Genomic DNA, 23,436 nt, shown 5'->3' on the forward strand with positions numbered 1-23,436 from the left:
CCCAATTAAACTATGGACCTAGACTTTATGAGTCTACAAACTAAGTTTCCAGATGTATTTTCTGAATACTTACTAGAGGGACCCCCCCCCCCCCCAGACATTCAACCTGTTGTTGCCATTTGGACTCTCCAACACATCAAGTACCTTCATGCATATAATAAAACACACTTTTGTGAGCTATTGGGCAAATGTGTCATCATTTATATTGATATCATACTAGCCTATAGTGAAACTTGAAGACCACTTAGAGCATCTCACACTGGAGGGCACGCGCTACCCTATTCTTCTGAGCCATATGCCTCTATGGACTAGTTTCCTTACCCCCACCATACAAACACCCCTCATAGCAGCAGCAAGGTAGTGGACCCCTGAGATTTCAAATTTTGCCTTATAAGAAAAAGGGAAACCTCTATGGAAAACTCTTCATTTGATCAATTACCATAATAACTAAATTTTGAATAAAATACCCAAAAATACTAAATCAGTATGACAAAAATGAAGTTTAAAGAAAAAATGGACATCAAGAGATAAAATATTTAAGAAATTAAAAAGCACAAAAAACATGAGCCTCCGTCGTATTTTATAAGTTGAAGAGAAATAGGCACATCAAGAATTGGATTATCTTAGAATCCATATAGATGTAGAAAACTTTTCATTTATTTTCGACTAATAATTGACAGAAAGCTAAGGCATATAAGAATTAGTTCCTTATAAGAGAAGAGGATATAAAATCAAGATTATATACAGGAAAAATGAAGGAAATGGAGAAATTTGGATACGGGTCAAACAGGGCTTGAAGAGGGTCGGATCCGGGCGGGCATTCGGGTAAATGGGACTCCGATATTCGATGGGAATCCGCGGCCCAATAAGGAGTCTTTGGGCGTGATGGACATCTTGTTCATAGAGCAGCCCAAGTCGTCCTCGTCAGCATCTGCTTCACTGTCAGATCCCCTAATCGGATACCCATCGGGTCCAAACCAAACGGCAGGATCCGCTTCCCCCTCTTCTTCCACCTCTTCATCTTCACTGTTCTCGTCTCCATCGTATGTCTTCTCCACTGTCGCCCAGAATCCATAGACCGGCCGGATATACCTACACACCCAAGAACACTATTAAGATGATGATCATCATCATGATTATGATGATGATGGTGTAATTAAGGGAAAGGGTGTTTTTTGTATTTCAAATTTGATGGGTGATAATGATACGGACAATTCAGAAACACCTTAATCAGGCAATGCGATCTTGGCATATCAAATAGAATTGAAAATGTAACTTATCCAAGTCACAAACGACGAGAAACACAATAGAATCGAGATCTCTCTCTGAAGATGGGGACATCAAACTTAAAAAAAAGGATAAAATGAAAAAAAAACGGATCTGACCTGTCGGAGCGCTTTAATAGGTAGGGATCAAATGGGAAGAGCATGTCGAGGCGTTGAGCGCCACCAAAGGCCTTGGACAGATCGGATTCAAGAACATCATCAAACATGAAAGCCTTGGAGGATGAGAACAACTGGGCTGCCTTGGCCTGCCGCAGATACTCTCCCACAATTGAAGGCAGGCAGACCTGTCCAATTTCCAAAGAAAGATTTTAGGATATTGCGGAACAGATTTTCAAAAGATGAAATCACTCAAATGAAAGAAAATTTTCTTTTGAAAAAAATTAAAGTTAAAGATTATCACCTTGAGGGGAGATAAGGGATGGCGAAGAACGACATGGAATGGCATATTGAGGATGCGGCTTTTGCGCATGGGGTCTATCATCAGGGACCTCATCCGGAAGCAGAAGATGTACATCACAGCCTGCAATTTGTCCGACCAACAGAAAAAAAAAAGATTCATGAAATGTGGGATGATTAAATGAAATGCTTTCGGCGGAGGAATGCTTTATTTAAAAAAAACAGACCGTGGGATGAATGGATGGACGCAGGGAGAGTTTAGATAAAATGATGGATAAATATATCGAGAGACACAGCTGGGTGGAAAGATGGCAGGAGAGAGGGATGGAGTGGTGGATAGTGGTTACAACAGACTGATGGACGGATGGATAAATGATAGAACGATAGATTTAATTAAAGATGGAGATTAAGCTGGACAGACTAACTATAGATGGTTTTAAGGTTGTGAACAAATGGATGAATGGATGGATGGATGGATGAAAGGAAGGATACAAGAATGCACAAAGAATGACCTACAGGTAACAACGGTGAAACCCAGGAAGGCAACCCCATTGAGTGTCAGAGGATCCATAGTACCTGCAGCCTCACAGAGCTGAATGGGAGGATAGATACATCCATGGATGAAACTCATGGATGGAAGGATAGATGATTGGATTTAAGGACTGAAGATGGATGGATGGTTGCATGGAACCACAATCGGAATGACACAGGGTTATTATAGATATCCGGTACGACAGATACACATATAGACGGTAAAATTAGAAAGAGAGAAATAGATTGATTGATAGATGGATGGATGGATGGATGGATGGTGCCATCCTCTTCCATCCAAGATGGATGATCAAAAAAGGAGGATATCAAGAGCAGATTGTGCAATGGATTGGTCTCACTGTACCTGGCATGCTGCATAGAAAACTCTGTGGACTCTGGGTTCGGCTCTCATGCAGTTGTCAACAAGCTGACAGTAATCGAAGCACCACTCCGTCAGACTGCGCAGCAAGTTATAAAGAGCTGTTAGATTAACCGCATGATCAAACATTAAAATATATTCCAGTAGTCTGATTCCTGACAACATTAAAAAAAAAAACAAAATGTCGCAATAAAAACTTTGTCCAGCTATATTATGAGCTATGAAGGATTTATAATTTTAAGCGAGAAAAGTAGCGGGGAGGCTGCATCTTGCAGCATTCTTGTCGATAGAAAAAGTGAGAGAATGACCTTTCGAGTATCTCCAAAACCAACGACGAACCAATGAACTTTGCGCGAGACAAGTAGCTTCCGAGGTATGCAACACTGCTCATCCTGAACAAACAGGGAAATTTAGTCTCTCATCGTACTATAATTTAAATGAGGTAAGCCGATTACACTTTGCAAGGGGGATATAAATTATACTGATAATATCATTCCATCAAAAAATATCAAATGCACAAACACAATATTTACATAGAAAACCAGTATTGAACTCCCCTTGTCGGGAAACTTTTATTAACCTGATACCAAAGACTAATACGCGCAGGGACTCATTTATGGAGCACCAGATAAGACTGAAGATTCTTCGTTACTAGAACAGGGCGTGAAATAAATTAACACGGTCACAAAAAATAATAATCCCAGGGATTGTCTTTTATCCTACAACTTTTGGTTTGACGGATGAAGAAACCAAAGAAATTGGTTGCATTAGTCTAGAAAATGAAAATTAAAGGGTTCATTTCAAGTAGGAAATTTTCGCTGAGTGGAAAGAGCCCCTCATGAAAATGTAGAACGATCATGTAGTTCAAGAATAACATAAAAAGTACATGGCATCTCCAGTTACCTAAAGAGCGGAGGGTTTGTCCTTGACAAGAAAGTCTCTCTCAGCATGAACGCAAATCGTTCACCACAGTTTTCAGGATCCAAGGAACAAGCATAGAATACTACAAACTGCACCACAAAATTTAAGAAGTTATAAGAAAAAAGAGAACAAAAATCTAACTGAATGGTTTTTTTTATGAGCTGAATGGTGTATTAAGAACATCAAAAACAGAAACTGCAGAGCGAGCACGTTACCTGAGCAACTTTAGATTTATATGCATTGAGGACAGTTGACCGAAAAGATTCAAGAAGTGTTCCAAACACCTGTAGTAAGCGAGATTATCTTCAGTCAAAGTGGAATCTCATCAGGGTTTAAGGAATCCTGCCGAGACCGTGCAGATTCAACGAATCTGAACAAGTCTCTCTTAATTGAACGATCATTTAAAAACAGGAGTAAATAAATAAAATAGCCACTAAATCATAATGAATGCACCAATCTGTTTCTTAAGAAAAAAAAAGATTTTCGCGTGCAAATAAGATCCAGCACCATTGTCAGAACAGGAAGAAGGTACCTTGTCTCTCCTTCGACAATTCCCAATCATAGGATAACTACCAGATAACATACAGTACTTCAGAAAATGCATGTGGTAGTACCTGAATATGACGGCCATCATCAACACATGCTTTCAAATGTTCACAAGTAAGCACCATCAGACCATCAATAATGTCCACTTTTTCGCTGTTGGTCCAGCCTCGAGAAAATCTTTTGATGTCTTCTTGAGTCTAACAAGATTGGAGGCAAAATATTCCCCCATTAGAGGACGAATAAATTACAATATAAATCCAATTTCAAGAAACAATTTTTTCACCACTTCACTTCTCTCGTTGCGCTGTCCCTCCTGCACATCTTCAATGTCAAATATTCCTTTGCTATTGTCTTCCAGAGGTACCTCGTCCCAGTTAATGTCCGTCTGAAGAATCCAGAAATAGAACAAAACCCGAACATATTCACTCAAGAGTTTGATTGCAAAATGAAAGTAGAATGCAAAACAATACGCACATCAAGATCCAACAGCCGATCCACCAACGCTTTCATCAACAAGCTTCCCACAAACTTTCCAATCATACCCCTCTCCAGTTGCAGCATGCATTCTACGTATACCAAAAGGTCCTGTGAAATAAAATAATATGTAATTAAATTTCATGCAAAACAAAAATTTCTGATGTCTTAATTTACAGAAGAGAAAGTTAAAATAAGTGCACTCCTACGGACAAGAAACAATACGTCCAGCTAAAGGCAATCAAGTTCGAGATTATAAGCTCCGTAAACTTATTGATTGACCCAGCAAAAAGATGATGAAACTGTATTGAATCACATGGTCAGCTCTTATCAATTACTTAGGCTTACCATCAACAGGGGGACGGCTCTTGAACACAGACTAGTAGCCAGTGATACAGGAGGAAAGGGGACTGGATAGATGGCAGAACTATCAAAGAGAATGATCGGTTCATTCAACTATTCCAATTATCAACCACTCGGTCTTTAAGATGCCTAAAGGGGTAGGAAGGCTTGACAAGGTGGTTTTTCTGGAGAGAATCCAGATCAAGGAGTAATAGAGGGATGTCCTTGGTCGCCTGGGATTATGCGCTCAGAGGAGGATCTGGTTTTGAACGTCCTGAAGGAAAGTTATGGCTCGGAGCTGGATTTGGAGAGACATGCAGTTAGAGCTCGAACAGAATCTCCATATTAGCATGGCGTGAGACAATCTTCCCCCGCACCCAGAAACTTTTCGCCACCGAACTAGGTGACGGCTTCATTTCTAGATACTGGCTGGACGGTTAGACAGCTAGAGGTGAGCTACTAGTGGAGTTTTCAAGTATTCATGCCCTTGCACGGAATCCACAAGCCACGGTAGGGAAATGTTGAGATGGAACATGGAACTCAATCTTGGAAGGGGATTTTTCAGAGAAGAAGGTTGAAGAATTGATGGGCATGCAACAGGTGATCATACATCTTAGACCTTTGCACGAGACACGAGATAGCCCGGGATGGCATTGCAACTCCTTTACTGCAAGGGATGTCGACATGAAGATCAGAGGAGTATCAGAGGATCTGATGACCATTACCAAATGTGACTTGTGGAAGTTCCCATAAAGGTGTGGATTTTTTGTTGGTTCTTGATGAGGCCGCAACTAGTGACACAGGCCGTCCGAAATAGAATGTTCATGGATGCCTTGGCAGAATGCGTTATGTGCACAGGAGGCTAGGAAGTATGCTCTCGTTATTTGCATGTCAGTTTGCTCTGGTGTCATGGGCATTGCAGTATATCATGGAAGGCTGATCTTGGAGAAAGATGGAATAAGGAAGGCTCTCGTGTTGAATCTCAATGAGGTAATGTTTAAGAGGAGGACAACCTCGACCGACAATGTTATTCATTTCGTGGAGACTCTTGTGGGATACTAGTTTAAAAGGGAGTGAAGGGGCGGCCTCTTTGGACATCGGGTGTATTAATTGCTCGTCTATTTTAATACCCTCGGGTGATCACCGATCTCAGGGGATTTGCCTTACTTATTTTGAAAAAAAACTGAATGACATGAACATGAGATGGAACATGGTAAAAAAATTACACATCTCTAATACGGAAATCTCGGAAACGGATTTCAGGCGAAAATTATGATCAACATTGGAACAGAGATCGTTTCAGAGTTTTCTGAATACCTTCTGCCGAGCTGCTTTTGGCATAGCCCGCACAATTTTTGGCCACAGGCGCATAGGAGTAAGAGGTACTAAGTCGGTGATATTTTGCAAAGTTAACAGCACAGAGTCGAAAACATCTTTCTTTCTTGCAGCCCACTCATCGTCGCTGAGAGATTCTTGTAATTTCATTGGAGGGGTAAAATTTACAATTAGCATATCCAGGCACCCGTCCAGAAACACACCACTGGAAGTAGCCTGGAAATCATAGATCAATTAGTCCATTAAAGAAGATAACATAGACGAAACAATTATGAATCTTCGATTGAAAGAAAAATTAAACCATACCAGACCAGTGATTAAATCGACTAGAGCACCCCTCACATCCGCCGCACAGTTCCACAGGCTCATTCTGAAAATCTACGAAGAAATGCAATTGAATAAAAAAATATATTTTACAAAATACACAAGAAAATCCGACGGCCATAGGAAGTTGCGCACCAAGGAATATAGAGATTGATGATGATCGACATCGATGTGTAAAACTGCTCCTGAAAGAGCCCGAAGTGTCGCCTGCATTTGTAAAAAAAAAAGGTTGAATCAGGAATATAAGTAAAAAAAAGGTGAAGATAGACAAGGGTATTCAGAGAAATGAGAAAATCGCCTACCAGAAGCAGAGCATCTTGATCAGGGCTATTATTTCTCTTCGGGCACAAAACTTCGTAGAGAAGCCATTCATACTGTTCCCTGTCCCCCTACACATCAATAGAAAAACAGGGAAGATCAAAAGCTCGAATTACGGCCTCATTGTTCTCCGGTTCAAGAAAAAAATGATGTCTATAACAAAAAAAAAACAAGAACATCGCCTGTAGCAGAAAATCAAGAGAACCCAGAAATCCAAAGTCTGTAAAAATTCAAACTTACCAACGCAACGGAACGAAGCGCTTCTTGAACGTGCGCGACGACCTCGGAATCGCTGAAGTAGCCGCTTTCTTCCACGGCCATCTCCATTTCAAGGTTACCACCGAATTCCACGCCCATCAATCGACTTTGCGAGATTATGCGGAAAGCGCAGGAGCGATTCTTCGAAGAGAAGGAGACGATGCACAGAAATTCGTTCGTTAATCTTTGGCGAAATTCCCTCCCTTTTCTACTGTTCGCTTGTTCTATGGGCGGCGGGAAGAGCTTAAAGAGAGAGAGAAAAAAGCCCTAAATCTCTGATGGGCCCACACTTAATGGGCCTTCATTGTATTCTTTAATGGGCCTTTCTTCAAGACTCAGTTTAAGTGTTTAGTTTTGTTACCTTCTTTTACCCTCTCTTACTAGGGTTCACCCGTCCCGATGCCGGTATCGGATGCCGGCATCTGGACGGATGCTGAACCGGATACCGGAAATGAATCTTCCCGTATCCTTTTTTTTTTATATCCGGATACCGGAGATCGGTATCGGATATCGGTTGCTACAGTGCCGATATCCGATACCGGTATCCGTCTCAGGGGGACAGATGACGATACCGGATATCGGATGCGGATATCGGTTTTCGATATCCGCATCGAATTATTTCTCTCTCTCTCACTCATTCTCGCTCTATCTCTCTCGCTCTCGTTCGCACTCGTTCTCTCTCGTTCTCGCTCTCTCTCTTTCGCACTCGTTCTCTCTCTCTCTCGTTCGCTCTCATTCTCGCTCTATCTCTCTCTCTCTTCTCTCCCCCTCCCTCTCTCACTCTCGCTCTAGCTTTTCATGCCTCTCTCTCTAAAGATATGAGAAGCACATTAAAACCACGTTTCTCTCTCCTAAAATTTTGGTCGGCTGGCATCTAACGTTTCGCAGAGGTAACGTGGGCAAGGGGGTACCACAAGATATTATTACTTGAACATAAACTTGGTTATTATATACAAGAGACTATTTTTTATTTGTTCCATACGGGATAGAGGGATTCTGGTTTTGTGTTAAACTCGGAATCCCTTTATCCCATATGGAAAGATAACAAAAAAAATTGTTTCTATTTATTTGGAAGGCATACTGATTAATAAATAAATTAATATACGTATATTACGCTCTTAAAAATAGCGATAATAGACACAGCTATTATTTTAATATTTAATATATATCGACCTCATTTAATAGATACTAATAAAAGTTTCTAAAATCTCCCATGTGGGATAACTGGATTCAGAGTTTACATTAACTTTGAATTCTGTTATCCCATATGGAAGAAAAAAAATTGCACACTATATAATAACAGGCATTGAATATATATCAAAATCAAATAATGCAAATTAAACTAACAAGTATGATGTCTAAAGGATGATTATTTTATCAGTCGATATCGGATATCGGTTTTCCGATATCCGGATATCGAAAACCGGTATCCGGCATCCGGTATCCGTCTCCGACATCCGGATATCGGAAAACCGATATCCAGTATCTGATACCGTATTCGTCCTCACCCCCCCGATATCCGGTACCGATATCCGTCTAACCCTTGATAGACGGATATCGCCCGATATCCGATATCCGATATCTGGAACCGTCCCATTTTTTTTCGGATATCGTATATCGGTTGTCCGATATCGGATATCGGGACGGGGGAACCCTATCTTTTACTCATCAGCAGATGTAGGGATGGGAAATTCATTGTTCGTCACCAAACAACAGGATAAAATATATGATGGCGCAGAGCAACCCGAGCCCCCGGAAACGTCTTCGGAGACGTCACCATCGCCATCGACATCGCCGCCGGTACGCGTTCAGCCTGCCCGGCAAGCCAAGGCGACGGTACGCATGCCCAGATTGAAATATTTCAGGTAACGGGTACGCTATCGTGTTTTCGTTCGTCGTTTCTCTGTCATTTTATCTGGATTCTTATCCATGTTTCCCTCGTTTTCCCTTCATGTTGTTTCCCATTACTCCCATGTTGTATTGAGGGGAAATCCAGTCTATAAGGATTTCCCCTCCACCTATTAAGGGGTTTAGAACATTCCCTTTCTTTACCTCTTTTTCTTTTTCCTTTCTCTTTTCCCTTCTTTTATTTTCCCTTTCTCTTATGGGTTTAGGCCTTGCATGTTTAGGCCCATCTAATTCCCTTATAAAAGGGATCGGATGGTGCTCTAAAACACTACCCTTCATATTTTGAACGAAGTATTTTCTTCAACGTGAATTGTTGAGAGAAAGGAGGGTCGCCGCCCGATCGGGGAAGGAGAAGGCAAGGAGGAAGAAGGAGAAGGCGAGAAGAGAGGGAGGAGCCAAGGGAAGGAAGGACGAACCTGTCGCGGAGCCTCCACCGCCGCCAATCGCGCCCTGACGACACCGCTCGGCCGCGTGCGCCCCTGCCGCGGGTCTGCTTGTCGCGGCCATCCTCGCGCGCCGCAAGGACGTTGACCGTCCGCGCGCGCGACGCTGACGCCGGTCCCACCCCGCGGTCATTGCTCCATGGCCTCGAGCGCTTAGATCCCTCGCGCGTGTGCTTGACGCTGCCGCGCCTTATCCCTGTCGCGCGGCCACGCTCGCCCCCGAGTGCAAGTGCCGCAGAAGCGAGGCCGCTGACGATCGATCCGCTCGCACCCGATGCCGTCTTGCGCGCCTGGTGTTACGCCCGGTCGGTGCAAACGCCTCTCCACGCCGGCCACCGCCGGTGGTTCTCCCGCACATCCTGCTGCGGGTGCAACTCTGGCGCGCCGTGACTCCGCCTTCACGCGCGGAGTTGCCGCATCCCTGCCGCCGCATCCACCCCATTGTGCGCGTCGGCGCCCCCCCCCCCCGTCGCCTCACCATCCGAGCCGAGCGACGGCCGCCATCTTCGCCCGCGGCCATGGTACTGCCGCCGCTGTCGCCGCCCACCGTGCCTCGGCGCCTTGTCCCACGCGTGAGTCGATGACCTGCCGCCGCCGACGCTTGTGCCCGTACGCCGACGCCACCGCGCGCACGCAAACCCCATCGTCACCGACGACGCCGCAGCTGACTGACGCACAAAATCGAGACAACCATCCCCGGACGTTGACAAGGTATGCCGCTCCGTCCCCATCTCTTATCTTTTCCAGTGCACTTTCGGTAGCCTCCACCGCGCTCGGGTTAGACGTAGGTGAGCGAGACAGGTCGAGTGAATGACATCGAAAACACGAGTGTCTTACCTGTTTGGAACGAATCGGGTTCGCCCGTCCCGTGATAGCAACGCCCGGCGGGGTTACCCCGTTCAGCGCCGTAGCCGTCTTCATCCCCTCGGACAAGGCTCAAAGCGTCTACCCTACCTCCCCGGGCGACTCCACCCATTTCCCGGACGTCGGAATCCCCCATGAGTCGGCACTTGCACGTACCACAGTTTACCGTTTTGCATTTCATCGTCATTCGCTCATTTGCATACACTATCAGACGACGCTTAGCTATAGTTCGACTTCCCCCACCTATTATCGGCACCGCTACTTTGCATTCGGTGTCGATTGGACGACGTCCCGACGACGTCCTACATCATCTTGGTATTAGAGCCCGGTTGTGGTCGCTCACAGCACATCTTCGTACCCGCATCATCGTATTTGCATTTCATCTTTTTGAAAACGCATCTAGGATTCTCCGAGTAACTAGCCATGGCCGTTGAGATGAGATCTAACAGACGGATGCAACCCGGAGGTTCGAACTCCCCGCGACGCATTGGATCGTCGCCCAACGAGAGAGGCCACCGTACAGCCCTCTCAGAACATCGTCCTGTGACGCACGTAGGTGGCCCATCACAGCTACCATGGAGCCTGCATGGACCGCACTCGCCGAGGCGAGTGCCCCCGCACCGTTCGGTCCACTTGAGCACACCCGTGCACACTATGGACACCGACGGCCCCCACGGACCTCCCCGAGGTCACTAGGTGTCTTGTCACTTAGTGACAACGAAGATAGGGCGACGACGAGTCGTCGCTCACACAGGAAGGCTCCCGTTGACGAGGCTTCACCTAGGGCCACCGCCACACGCGGATGAGGAGCAGGACGCATGCGAGGAAGACCGCGCCGACAGCACCGACCCCGGGAGGACCCGTCCGACGAGCAAAGAGCGTATAATTTTGAATATTGGAGGATTAGCAGAGTAATTTGCTCATTCAAAAACTTGTTTGGGTCCATTTTTGTACTCAAATGGTGAAGGATTGAAGGAGTGACACTCAGTTCAAGGCACATGAAGAAAATCACAACTCAACCTGTAAGGGACATGACGACGAGGTTAGTGATCTTCATCTTTTTCCAACTCACATATTCATCATTTTTTGCTCATTATCATTGCCGATAGCCTAGGTTTCCACTATCCTCTATGCAGCCTCCAGCTCCACTGCTCATCGGCACGTATCCTCTGCAATCACCATCGCACCGATAAATTCATCATCAGTCGCCCCCCCTCCACTGTTTGTCGGTGCAAATGGGCCATCATCTTTGACGCGACCAGCGTGCTATCTCCTTCATATTCCCATGGATTTATGATGATTTTAAGGAGAACAAACACATAAAGTGCGTAAAAATTACTGTCAAAATTACAGAGTTGTTTGGTATTTCCAATATACAGCTATTCAGATTTCTCATTCAATATTTCTCCCTGTTCAATCTCTTCAGTGGTGGAGATTGTATCCCCTTCAGTTTTTCTTTTTATTCCATTTTGGTCTTTACATTCTGTTTTTTATTTCCCCCAATTTTTTTTATCAATATTTTTCTTTCCAATAAATTTTTGTATCCAAATAAAATTTTGTATTCCAACCAATATTTGTATTCCAATCTTTCTTTTTCTGTCCAATCATTTTTATTTTCCTTATCCCTATTTTTCCTCCAGATCAATCTCAATCTCAACCTTTCCGCTCTTTTTTTCCTTCCCAACAAACCTACTTCCTCCCAAACAATTATCTTTTCCCACACAATATTTTTCTTCTCGTTCAAATTAATCAAGATGTGTTTATCTTATTGGTTAACTTCTACGTAATTTTTTATAAGCTGTATTGAATAAGATTGGTTGTTTATCTATATCTCACTATGTTAATCACTATCCATATTTTATTGATACTCAATTCTTGCTATTTCTACACGCTTCTGGAATATTGCATATCTCTAATTGTTCTAGTTCAATCCATCATTTTATTTCCTTGATTATTGGTTAAATATCATCTCATTGTTGCATATGTGATCACTCTTTTCTGAAAGTTGAACAAAGACTATAGTCAGCCAGTCAAGTTCAACCGAGTAAAGGCCAATCCAGTCAAATGACAATAGCATGTCAAAGTCAAGCGAAGTAAAAATTCAACGATATACCAAAGGTCAACCACATGTCAAAGTCAAGTGTAGTCAAAGGTCAACCATTCGAGTTTCATCAAATGTCAACACTAAGGCAAGGTGAAGTATATGTCAAAGGTCAACCACATGGTGAATTCAAATGTATGTCAAAGGTAAACCATACGTCAAAGTCAAGTTTACTTAAAGTCCATCCCTTACTCAAAGTCAATATTCATTTCTCTCTAGTTCAAATTCAATCCATATTGAATCTCAAAGTTAGATGTCCATTTTATTTGGTTTGTTCACTTTTTTTGAGATGAGAGATTTACGTAGATCAAAAGTCCAGGGAGTACAAGAAACATTACATGAGTTGAGAATCACACCACATGGCAGTAGGACACATCTGTGATGATGTGAGATCTTCGTAAGGAGGTTAGTCAAAGGAAATGAGTGTTCAACAACAAAGGAGGTGAAGACTGGAGTGGGCAGTGATATAGGATAGTGGCTCGAGTGGTAGGGACCGTCATGGGGGCATTTCTGCATTTTGTACTAAGGTAGTCTTACAACCCTAGTGAAGGGTGTACACATCAAGATTCCATGTTGAGGATTTGACGAACTGAGGTAGATAGACTTAGGATATAAATATGAGACATTTAGGTCCTCAAACCACAATAAAAATACATCTGTATTGTGAGATTGAGCGGTGAGTGATAAATCCATGAATTGATAACAAAAACTAGAAAACGTATAGAGTAACTCTGAAACCAAATCACACCTCCCTAGTTACATCACCACCATTTTGGGACTTACACATACGGCTCTTATTTGTTCGAGAATCAAGGATGACAATATCATTGACTCTTGATGATATAATCTAAGCTCTTACACTTTAGGTTTCAGTGAGTAACTTAGTTTTGTGATTCACGGTCCACACTAGCATAGAAAATTAATTCCTTAGAGTAGGGAGAAGAAGCACCATTATCATCGTAAAAAACTTCTGAAAATTTGAAATAAGGATGTATCACCAGTCATTACGGTTTCTAGCTCCAACATCAAGAGATCGACAAAAATATGTGGTCGGCAAGCCAATCACACATTCCATATCTCGTTCCATGTTCATTACTAGAACAAATTCATTATAGTGCACGTGTGATGCTTATAATGAAGTCTATGAATACATGATCGGACTAAGTGAATAATGATGAGTCTGTAATACAGAGATCACTAGTCTTTAAGCATGTGTTCTAAATATTCCTATTCGCAGGATACGAGAGAAGGACATCAAACAATTCAGATAGAATAGCACTATCTTGCCTCACTCATATGATGAGTGTGGTCATTCCTGATAAGCCAACAATAGGGGTGAATTTTGTAATTTTATAATCCCTTGTCATTGTTAATTTTAGCTTTTACAATAAAATTTATAAAACCTTCATTTAAGATGTATAATGATAAGTATAGGTATCGTCCAAGGTGATTCAATTGTGATCTGCGTGAATAATTTGACCCTAATTAGAGTTAATTTGATCTTCAATGAAGATTAAATCACCCTAATGAGATGAACAATTTAGAAAGAGGGGTAGAAGATATGGGAAGAGTAGAAGAAATAGAGAGCTCTAAATTGAATTTTTTGATCAAATTAAAAGGATCAAATCAGTCAAGTAGAGGGATTAAGAAGGAAATTTGATTTGGTTTTAGTTGGTTTTGGGGATTTGTTAATTCAAAATGTACTAACTCAAGATCATAATATCTCCTAGAAATTAAGCTTTTTTATACTTTTTTCTTAATGCGCAAATAGAATAGTTAGATCAATTTCATAACTTCTCCTCTCAATTCTAAAATAAGCTTGTACATTCTACTTAAGGCAAGCGATTTAGAAATGCAGACCAAGATCAAGAAAAACAATCACAAAATCTACTAAAACATAATCCAAATCACACTAAAAATCAAATACAATGAAATATAAATCACCTAATATAGTTGATCCAGGATGAAGCTCCTCTCTGTCTTGCAGTTGTGAAAGAGCCACCTCTAGAATGATCTCCTCCTCTCAAAATTTGGCTTTTATACTTAGGTTACATGGTAAAAATTACCATTTTACCCTAATTTAGTATAAATTGTATCCATCAATGTAGGCTTGATCTGAATGTAAGATAGAAAGAGGAGTTTAAAACGAGCAAATCTATAAAAAAATCATTTCAATCGGACTCCAGGATCAAAAGTTATTAATAAATGAAAATTGACCAATCTAAGCCGTTGGATCAATCTTCATTTATTTAATTAAATTTATTTTCTACACGCTATGTCATGTCATCCCGTGATTGGCCGACGCATTTAAAATAGCGTGTTCATTTTTGTAATGCCACGTACCCCCTGTCCTGAAATCAAAATATATAAAAAATAATAAAAAATATACCATATATGGTGCGATTTGCACTTACCTGTGCGCCTTCAAAGTTTCACCCATTCATAGAGCACCACATCACCTCCCGTGTGTGCGATGCGTATGTGCAGCAAGGGAGGTGAACTTACCTCCCGGAGAGAAAATGTCCTGAACTTTTGCAAAACAGTCCAAGATTAGATATGCACGCGCAAACTGACGCCCCCCTACAAATATTTTCTCATAAGAACCTTAGATAAATATATGGAACATATGAGTTTTTAAGCAATTTCTAAAGGCAAAGGGGTTTTTCTTAAATTTCTAAAGGCAAATTTGGTATTTAATTCAAGTAATTATCCCAAATTTATGCATTTAAAGAGTTTAAAATAGGGTATTTATCATATATTTACATGTAATTAATGTTTCTAGGTGATTTCTGATTTATCCCTAAATTTCTATTAATTTTATGAATTTTCTGGAATTTATTTAAAACTTAATTTGTCCCCATCAAAATTAAATTGAAAAATTGTGTGAATAGTATTATACCATATTGTCAATCAGGTTGGTTCACGTCACGTTGTGTAAGTGGTCCTTAGACTTGAGACACCAAAGACGTCTGGTGGACGGACAATCGTACTTTGACTATGGCCTACGTGTCCCTAGTCATGGGATTCTAAATAGTCTTAGTTCGAGTACATCAAGAAGTTCACGAAGATGATTGAGAGGTCAAGATGAAATCGTCCACTCTCGGTATAGGAGGTGATAGCTCAAGGAAGAGGTTGCGATGAAGTCCTTGGCCAAGGTAGTGAAATATCGGAGAAGACTTCTTCGATGATTTCCAAATGCATCACTACTAGGATGACCGATTAGGGTTTGACAATTGACCATACCCTAAGTCATCCAAGGAGCGTCAAGTGGATCAGGGATTATACGTACATGGTAACCGATGACGAAGAGGTTCTATGAGTGAGTCGAGACACACTCATTTGCATCTTCTAGAGCACGAGGTGTTGCTTGACACCCCACGTGTTGGCGACTCAACCTATTGATTGGGTTAAATCGATCCAATGTTAATTAATCTATATGACGATACAGTTAATTAATTTGAAAGACCAATAAAGGTTATTGGGCCGCTAGATTTTTTAACTAGACTTTTACATGGGCCTAGAGGGTCACCCGTAGATGGTCTTTTGAACGTCAAAAGATATGCTTAAGTGTTGGGGTTTCTATGAAAAATACCCACTTCGTATAAATAAGGGAAGGCCCTGAACGAAATTCACCCAGGCCAGAATTGTTCAGGGGCCTTCCCCCTCTTCTCCTTCTCCCCATGAATCTTCTCAATGCCCGATGTGATCAGAATGACGTAATGACGACGATGGAGCTAGAACGGGGCTTGTCAAGAGGAGGAGATTCAACATGCCAAGACCGCATGGATACGTCTAGAGGATGCACACTTGAGCAGCTCGACTTGTCTCACTCTGGGATCTAAGAATTCAAGGATGAAATCCGTGCACAGGTTCTTAGATTAGATGTTTTTTATGATGCCATTCAATTTCCCTAAAGGCTTCCGCTGCATATCGCCTTGATTTCTTCATCCATACCAAGGCATGCAGAACCCAACATAGACCACATCATATTCCTATGTTTTGTTGCCTACTCAAACCTGAACTTCTTTCTATAATTCCTTCTTGATGTAAGCAGCTATATTGGTAACTCTTTTCTTTGGCTCCTCTTCATTCTTCTTACTTTGGCATTCATAGCCAAAATGCCCAATTTTTTGGCAATTTTAACACTTTATGTCACACTTCTCACCATGTTCACTCTCACATTCGTCAGCACAACTACCTTATTATTTCATCCTTCCCCATGAAACTTGCTTTGCCATGTTTGACCTTATTCATCACACTTGCCATCACAGCTTACTCTTCTTCATTAGTTTGTCGATCACAATTGATTTATTTGTGGAGTTAAATGACCAAACTTCACACAAAGTCATGGACTCAATCATATTGGTGATGGGATCAAACTATAAAGAGGTTGCTCATTCTTCATTTATCTCCAGCCAATCTCTGACAATGTTAATCCCAAGCTTTATATTTGAGAGACGAAGAGAGTTTTCCTACAAATTTTCTCATTGTTTCCCCAATATAATCATAATTAACATGTTATTTTAATAGTGCTTTCTTGTTTTTTTATATTTTTTCATTGAAATTATACATATGATATTTAAGTTAAAATAACTTATTCAATTTTCTTAATGAACTTTTGAAAATTCCCAAAATATTTGGTACTTTTACATAATTTTAGACATTAAAAAGTTTTTTAATTTATAATTCTGCATATGCAATGTATTATATAACTATTCACATAGTTTTATCAAAATTTTTAAGTGATATTCTGATTATCTTGATTTTTTTGTATTCCTATGGATTATTATAACATTAAATTAATGAATAAACTAAATTTATAAGTTATACATAAATATATATAACTGTTTTAGTGCTTTTATCAAGTTTTTTTACTTTTTTATTTTATGATAATTTTAATCCACTCTAGCAATCTACTACATGGAATGAGAGAGAACAAAATGGACAGTAGATAATGATTAAATTTTAAATCAAGATATTTAATGATCCAAGAGTTCAGGCAGAAATTGATGGCAACGACAACAACACGACTTCTGCGGACACGCCGCCACCGTCAACTGAACAAGTCAACGCACCGGCATTAAGCATGTCTCCATCTACGCATGCCCCATCGAGCACGTCTCCACCTACGCACGCCTCGTCATGCGTCATGACACGTCATCAACGCTAGATCAAGAACTGCCCTCTAACGTTACATGATATCACCTCGCCTATCTTTACTTCTATTTTTATCTCTCGCATTTTCTCTTTCCTCCAAGGCCTATATATAAAAGCCAATGCTGCAAGAAACATTAGGCAAAGTTATATTCAAGAATTGCTGCGCACCCAGCCGCCTGCACTCGCCACGCGCCCGTCCGCGCACCCAGCCGCTCGCGCACGCCATCTACGCCTACTGCTCGTCCATCCCGCCCAAGCGCCCCGCCCACCGAGCGACCAGGCCAACCCGGCCACCTCACTGCCAGGGCCACTCAATGCCCGAAATGCCAAGAAACCCCTGCCCATCAGCGATACGCCGAGAATTCCACGCAGCCTCGATACACACTTCTGTGGAGAGGTACTCCTGAACTCTTTGGTGTCATGTGTTCTTCATCTAGTGTTCCGCGAGAAGTCTTCCACCGCCCTCGGATCTGTTTATGGATTCTCGGGAATCTTCAAGGATTAGTGGATTAGGTCTTTCTTGAGTTTTCCCGCAAACGAGAATTCGATAGTATTGATTTTGGTGCTTGGCATCATCGCGGTGGTTGAAGATAGTACACCGGCCCTCGACAAGGAGAGGGGTTGCACCACTACTATTTCATCGGATTTAAGTTCTCGAAATCGATTGTGTGGATTTGTGGTCTGATTTATCCCTCCCATTCCTAAACCAATCCCATCCCAGCACCTGTCATCATCCTTCCCGTCTCATCAGTCGTTTTGCATCCATCATCTAGCTGTCTTGCATCAAAAATCCCCAGAGCAGCTTTTATGTATCTTCTCTATTTTTATCCATACCAATAATCAATATTAGACACCTCTCCATGTCTTTCTAAAAAAGGTATCCTTGGATTTCCTTCTTAATTACGAGTAGAGTTGTAATTTTCTAATTCAAAATCTTATTTGGGGTTCGCTATTGGGTTCCTAAAGAGGATGAGTGAAGAAGGCACCAAACAACCCATTGGACATATGACAATGACCTTAAATTAATGTACGTCTTTAGCATTTTTTGTATATGATTGATAACCCAAAATACTGATAGGTTAATATAATAGTATGTGTATATTTATTCGCATTAAGTTGGTTACATATTGATGTTATTTATCCTAAAGTGATGAAATTTATTTTTATAATGATAATTTGATTTTCAAGTATTTTTAGAATTTTTCTAACCACATTTTTTGAAATAGAAAATAATAGATTCAGTCATAAAATATTTTTTCAATTTTCTGACATTATATTCATAAATTTACTATTTTTCTATGTTGATATATATCTATTTATATTTTGGGATTTATTTACTTTTATAAGAATTTTAATATTTTTTGGTTTCTTAATTTCTGTCGTGTCGTAAATCGGCATTTGAATTATCAAATGGTGACCAATCAGTGATTACGGTTAATGATTGGTGACACCCAATCATCAAACCTCGTTAATGATTAGTGCCTGCCAATCATTAGCCACAACCGTTATGGCATTACAATTATCGATGCCTTAATGGCTTTTACTAATAACAAATTCTCTCTCTTTTTTCCCTCTCACAACATTATGTGGTCTAGTAAAAAAAGTTGTGCTTTTTTGCTATCAATATGACCTAGAGGTCGATGCTCAAAAATTTAAATAATGATTTTTTATCCATTGACCAATCCATTATAGAAGCACTACTTACGTGTTGCGAGACACGTAGCACCATGTGAACATGCGGCTTGCACGTGTCTCACTCTCTCTCATTTCTAAAGGGCATGTTGACATGGTACGTGCTAACGCAATGCCATGTAAGATGCATATTCCTTTTTTTCATATCTAATACCGTAAAAAATAATGTTAAAACATTTTTTGTCTTTTTCTGGCAGGGGCTTGTGGTGTGACGACAGTCGTTGATCGATGATCACCGGGGACCCAATATTTGCATTTTGTTCTGTGACTAGACAAAACCGTAAAATAATGACAACTCAACATTGGAGAGGAAGAGTTGAGAGAAATCTTGATGGAGAACCATCCATTTGAGCGCGTCCAGACTCGCCACCAGCCACTTCACGAAGTTCCAGCCGATATGAAGAATCCGCATTTCCGCTACCAAGTTTGAGGAAGCTGCATTCACATCATCTTGTTACGTGTCGTGTTCCTTTATGGTTATGACACCCTATTTCTCGTGTATGGGCCTATCATTGTGTCGTTTTACTCTTTCTTTTCGTCATCTTTGACTGTAGGGAGGCCATCTCCTGCGTGTGTATGGGCCTTCCCTGTTTGTGTTTATGTTTGTGTTGTTTGGTGTGTTAATCTGCACCTTTAGAGGGTGGGGGGAAAGCCCATGTTGACTTATTCCCCCCCCCTAAAGGACCGTCTTACGGGGAAGCCCAATAAGCTTCCCCTTAATAGGGGACCATAATGGCACCCATAACCGTTCCCCCGTTTTCTACTATAAGAAGAGGGGGAAAGTGAATGTGGGTAGGCGATCTGAAATTGTTGAAGTTTGCTGTTGATGAAGAAGTCGTTTTCTTCAAACAATACTTTTATTTCCTTTTTTCTCTGGAAGTTCCCCTCCTAGGGTTCTCGACCAGTTCTCTGTTGTCATCCATGGAGTAGAAGAGCACCATTGGAAGATCATGTTCTTGGGTTCATCAACTTTGGTCTTGCTTCCAGAGAAAACACGCTTTGAGGAAGATCCTCGGCTCGCCATCAGGATTACGTTATCGCCAAATACTCAGGTTGTTATGTGAAAAAGCCGACCCCATGCGATCCACTGATGTGCTCACGTCATTCCATATCATTGTGTCACGTTGCATGTGAACGCCGATTGCATTGTCCGGATCAGGTACTCTCGGCAACGCCAAATCAACTAGGTTGTCGATCGACGAAGTCGTCGTCCAGTTCGTCGCTCTGTGACCACTCGCAAAACAACCTTTTCCACAAATATGGAACACACCGCCACAAAATCTGAAGTTCCTCTACATAGCGCTGGCACATGCCTTCCAGCTATCTCTCACCAAAGCACCGCCGACAGAGATTACTGTGACGTTCCTGGAAGTGAAATATTCACCGTTGTCACCCATTTGAAACCAGAACCACCTGGCCTACAAGAATCCTGTCAAAGATAATGATGACTCCTTGAGGACAGCTGTACGCCCGCCGTACTGCTCCACCAACGACTTGACAGTGAAGCCTCTAGAAGCATGTACGCACGCCGCCACAAGCCTCGAGCCACACCCTTGTCAGGCTCGGACACATTGCTCTATGATGGCTCTCACACTGTCCCAAGGCACCACACGTCTGCCACTATGGTCTGACATGACTAATATCTTCAGTCATCATTCCCGACAGCATGGCGTCGGGCACTGTGGTTAATGCAGTTATTAAATGCATTACCGCCCTTACTCTCCTATAAATAGCAGAACATTTCGTTGATTTATTTCTATGGGATTTTCCTCTTCAATCCTGATCTCTTCTTCTTCTTCTCAATCTCTCTCCTTCGCTGCAACTCCTCTTCTATCAAATCCCTCAGGAACAATTTGACGAGTTGCGTGAGTCAAAAAATAACGGTCCTAGTGACTTCAACCTGCATTTTCCTCATCCATTTGGGATTCCTTGTTGCTCTCGACCCAGCAATGCTGCCTTTGCACTACTTTAGCCCATCGTGGTCAGTGGTCACCTTCAGCACCACGCAGGTGCAACGTTGCCCCCCGGCCATTTCTTCACGTCAGTCGACGATTGCACCTCTTCTAGCCTTCCCCGAATAAAGCAATCAGGTAGCAATAGGGATAGGGGAAATGGTTCAGTGTCTCATTCCGCCGGCTTTGATTTCCCGAGTTGTCATCGCTCTGTTGTGCCCCGCCAGTGATCTCCGGCTTTGGCCCTCAGGTTCCACTTCTACTCCCCTTATTCTACAGTATTATTATTTCCTTCTATGTTGATTTTTTATTGTGCCATTGCCTCAGGGAGAATTTATATACGCAGTAGTCTTTGCCACCGAATAACAAATTAGAGCTTCCTTCTTGGCATCGGAACTGTTCGTTCACATCGATGGCATGGCGCTCTTGGATGAAGGTCATCCCCCTTTCCGTCGGCCCTCCCCATGGGCCATTGGAGTTGATCCCGTGGGTCATTGGGAGCTTGTCTGTGCCACGATCCTTCCCTGTGTCGTCATCTGGGTTACGCCTCGGATCACCCGGATCCCGGCATACTTCTCGTAAATTTCATTTGTATGCATCATTTCACCCTATTGCATCTCATTTTGCCTACGAATCCCTTGTTATAGCACGAACTGCCCAATCCCCGTCTTCATGTCATTTCAAATCTCAGGAACTTTCCATCTTCATTGATTGATATTTACTCCAATTAAGCTAATGAGGGTAGTTTCATATTTCTATTCTTTATCTATCTATATGGTTGGATTTATGGATTGAGCCCCCAATCTTTGTATACAACATCTTTAACCTCACTTCCTCCTAGGGAGGAATATTTAAATCAAGTTAGGTTGTGAAGATCCATCAAGAGTTTCTTAGTTTCTCCAGTGCTTGGAAAACAACGGGTAAGTGGGAGGCTGATCTGTATTAGTAATATGTCTTGATCTTGGTAGAACATAGCGATCTAAGGTTAGTTTCTTATCTTAGATGGATCATTCTTCAACACAATCATTAAGGTAGATCATACTCATCATCACTATTCACCATCATCCATCATCCATTCCCATTTACCATTATCTATCATCCATATCACATGTCACCAATGCCATCACAATCTCATCACATGTTCCCCTCTCTATTTGTCTAAGAAAACCAAAACCATTATCCTCCTCCATTTCATTCATCACCATACTCCTAATTCTTCACCTTCATCACCAGGTCTCATACTGTCATCTCTATCATGTCTTACCTTAAAACCCTCCTTTATCATATTGAACGCTAATTTAAAGGTTAAACGCTAAAATAGATATTTCTTATTATCCTTATCCCTTAGTTCTCACCTGGTCTTATTGTCACTTCTTCCCTCATGCTACTCTCTCATTTTCACTCACTCTGAACATGATCAACTATCTACCACTCGTGTTATACTCACCTCATTCTTCTTAAATAGTCGTTAGCCCTATCTCTTACACTATACATATAACTTCTCATCCTCTCAAATTCACCCAATAAGGAACGCTATTTCCCTAAGATATGTTTATTGTCTATTGAGACGACCCTTGCCCATCACTAACTAGTCACATTATTTTTTAGCAAAGTATTATAATTATATTGATTAGACTCAAATCTAAAATGATGCAACTTTACCCTAATTTTGTGTCTATCAATTATCTCCGCCAAGGATGGCCTAGATTTTCACCATCTCATATGTACACACCTCCATCTCCTTTGCCACCAACAAAGATAAATCAGTATCATTGGCTTGTTGCACCCTTTATTGATAGCACACAATATTAAAAGCTTAATATGACAATGTTTTCATGCTTATTTGAATTAAATTGATTGTACGTATGTTTTCTATTTATGATATCTATGAATTTTAAAGGAATATCAGATGTTATGGTGAAACAAAGTATTTTTTGAGTTAAAACATCATTTTTCCTGACTTATTTTATTTTATTTTCATGCACTTGAATTTTCTTAGTCAGAAACATGTTATATTGGACTTAGATTTGATCTTATATGATATAATTCATGACTCTTGGCGGTTAATCATTGACCATGCCATGTGTCATTATCTGAATTGTTGAAACGTGACACATCACTCTTTGCCACTATGATTAGGCCACTAATCATTATCAAAAAGTGTCATTCTGGCATCTCAAATTGTGATGCCATAACGGCCAATGATTAT

General features: G+C 41.4%; 1 protein-coding gene across 1 annotated transcript; it reads right to left on the reverse strand.

Moving 5' to 3' along the window:
• Positions 1–692: 692 nt before the first annotated feature.
• Positions 693–7,333, reverse strand: LOC144712024 (uncharacterized). Its single transcript, XM_078586200.1, has 15 exons — positions 7,093–7,333; positions 6,837–6,923; positions 6,670–6,741; positions 6,517–6,588; positions 6,193–6,426; positions 4,534–4,644; positions 4,343–4,444; positions 4,128–4,256; positions 3,729–3,797; positions 3,496–3,602; positions 2,901–2,984; positions 2,578–2,671; positions 1,687–1,806; positions 1,386–1,570; positions 693–1,092 (listed from the first exon to the last, which is right to left on the reverse strand). Exons 1-15 carry the CDS (start codon positions 7,207–7,209, stop codon positions 783–785), a joined length of 1,893 nt encoding a protein of 630 aa, XP_078442326.1. The 5' UTR covers positions 7,210–7,333; the 3' UTR covers positions 693–782.
• Between the last annotated feature and the right edge of the window lie 16,103 nt (positions 7,334–23,436).

This window comes from Wolffia australiana, chromosome 14 (genome assembly GCF_029677425.1).
Source record: "Wolffia australiana isolate 7733 chromosome 14, ASM2967742v1".
Lineage (NCBI taxonomy): Eukaryota > Viridiplantae > Streptophyta > Magnoliopsida > Alismatales > Araceae > Wolffia > Wolffia australiana.

Excerpts from the sequence above, each read along its gene's own strand:
- LOC144712024 (XM_078586200.1), bottom strand. The coding sequence starts at position 7,209 with ATGGGCGTGGAATTCGGTGGTAACCTTGAAATGGAGATGGCCGTGGAA. Across the intron at positions 6,427-6,516 it reads TCGATTTAATCACTGGTCTG|GCTACTTCCAGTGGTGTGTT; the intron begins GTATGGTTTAAT and ends TATGATTTCCAG. Across the intron at positions 4,645-6,192 it reads CAAAAGCAGCTCGGCAGAAG|GACCTTTTGGTATACGTAGA; the intron begins GTATTCAGAAAA and ends TTTATTTCACAG.